We start from the raw sequence: 2,008 nt of genomic DNA, 5'->3' as shown, positions 1-2,008 counted from the left end.
ATCAAAACCAGAGCCGTAACACACATATGCACATATATGGACATGAAAATGGTCGGTTTTCTCTTCCAAATACTCATATTGCATCCTCTGCCCATTTTATTGATATATCATTGAAAGAGTTTGTTATTTTTGCTCCATGAAACACTCCTCCAAATAACAGCGGCTAAGAATGGAGCGTTGCATTAATCTGGGAGCTGGTCTCCAGCTCGCCTCTGCTGTACAGCAGGTGGCAATAAAGGACCATATGTAGCAGAAGTGCACCTCCAAAGAGGAAGTTTGCTGTCCTAATGCTTCAGGGTGTGTGATTAAAAACAAGAGTATAGAAATGCAACTTCATGGGAGGTGCAGAGAGGGAAAATACAAAAGTTGTGTGTAAGCAGGACAAACCATATTATAATGATAACCCGAAACGTACGCTACAGTTAAACAAAAGAAAGAACATTGTGCATCCTTTAGCCACCCCTTCAGTCTGTAAAGGTGGCCCCGCAAAGCATGGGAAGGAAGGGATCTGGGAGCCCCAACCCACAGTTCAGGAAGTTCTGCATTCCAGCATCTTCCGGAAACTTTTCCGAAAGCTGTCATCCAGGAAAGCATATAAGAAAGGATTCAAGCATGAATTGGCATAGCTTAGGCTGGTGATGAAGTAGGATATACCGATGACCATGGAGGTCTGGGGCAAGTCCGTGGTCAAAGCCACAATGGTGGCCAAGTGGAAGGGGGTCCAACAGAAAAGACACACCGCTAGGACTATGAAGACCATAATCGTGACTTTCTTCTTGGCTTTGTCCAGAGCTTTAGCGTTAGAGTTCAAGTGCATGTTCCTTAGCTTGTAGAGCATCATGGTGTAGAGGATGCAGATGGTAGACACTGGAATGGCAAAGCCAAGAATAAGGGTATAGATCCTGCTGGCTTTGAACCAAAACCTTTCAGGCTTGGGGAAATTGAGTCCACAACTCTTGATCTTTAGGTCATCTATGTAGACGTTGGCAAAGATGATAAAAGGGAGAACTATGATGGTGACGAGGATCCAGATGCACAAGCTGACAATCCTGGCTGCTCGGTATGTACGGTGTGGCATCCTCTTGGACCTGACTGTAGCGAGTACTACCAGATACCTGTCTATGCTCATCACTGTCAGAAAATAAATGCTGGAGAAGATATTGTAGTGGTCTATGGACAAGATAACTTTGCAGAGGACTTCTCCAAAGGGCCAGTAGTGGAGGAGATGTTCAGCAATATTAATGGGCAAGACGAGTGTGAACAAGTCATCTGCAATAGCAAGATTCAGGATGAACATGTTTGTCACAGTCTTCATCTTGGGGGCCTTGAGGATCACATAGATGACAGCGGTGTTGCCTGTGAGCCCAACAGCACAGATCACAGAGTAAATCACAGGGAGGACAACATAGAAATCAGCTGCCTGCTCTTGGAAGGTTAAGTTGAACCTCACATTGTTGTCCAGGTTGCAGCTGTTGCCTGCATTGCTGCAGGTGCTGTTCAGATCATCCCAAAGAGAGATGTTTCCCATGCCTGCTGGTCACAGAGTGCCTTCAGGTGTCATTGAAAACCTTGCTAGCCCAGGAGGGAGAGCCTTTTTTCTCTTTGTGAAGGAGTTTCTATCTCATTTAGAAGTGGATTATTTCGAAAGAGTGGTTTGTGAGCAGCATGGAGCATCTAACTCACCTCTCTTGTCCCCCATAGTTGGAGAAGTTAGATTTTTGAAGTGATGAGGGGAAATAAAATAAGTTTGAAAGATGTAAGTCTCCATGAACAAAGCAAACAAGAATTATAACACCCTGTGTAAGTCAGAGAACTCTTCTCTCTGAAAGCATGCTGGGGAGCTGCGGCTTTTCTCTGTTGGGGAAGACAAGCAGCTCTGGTCCAGCTCTCTGCAGCGAGAGTACTTCTCGGGGCTGGCAGGAACAGGGAAGCCTTCTGTGAGGCCACCTATTCAGAGCCCTCAGAGGACTTGAGGGATGGCTGCTGTCTCAGTCACACAGCGCTTGCT

General features: G+C 45.9%; 1 protein-coding gene across 1 annotated transcript; it reads right to left on the bottom strand.

Annotated features, from left to right (window-relative positions):
• Window positions 1-529: 529 nt before the first annotated feature.
• Window positions 530-1,688, bottom strand: NPBWR2 (neuropeptides B and W receptor 2). Its single transcript, XM_069871924.1, has one exon. It carries the CDS (start codon window positions 1,526-1,528, stop codon window positions 530-532), a length of 999 nt encoding a protein of 332 aa, XP_069728025.1. The 5' UTR covers window positions 1,529-1,688.
• Between the last annotated feature and the right edge of the window lie 320 nt (window positions 1,689-2,008).

Source organism: Phaenicophaeus curvirostris, chromosome 18 (assembly GCF_032191515.1).
Source record: "Phaenicophaeus curvirostris isolate KB17595 chromosome 18, BPBGC_Pcur_1.0, whole genome shotgun sequence".
Taxonomy (NCBI): Eukaryota; Metazoa; Chordata; class Aves; order Cuculiformes; family Cuculidae; genus Phaenicophaeus; species Phaenicophaeus curvirostris.
The sequence above is the reverse complement of the archived record's forward strand: the minus strand, read 5'-3'. Positions and strand labels throughout refer to the sequence as shown.

Coding starts and splice junctions, on each gene's coding strand:
- NPBWR2 (XM_069871924.1), bottom strand. CDS start 1,528: ATGGGAAACATCTCTCTTTGGGATGATCTGAACAGCACCTGCAGCAAT.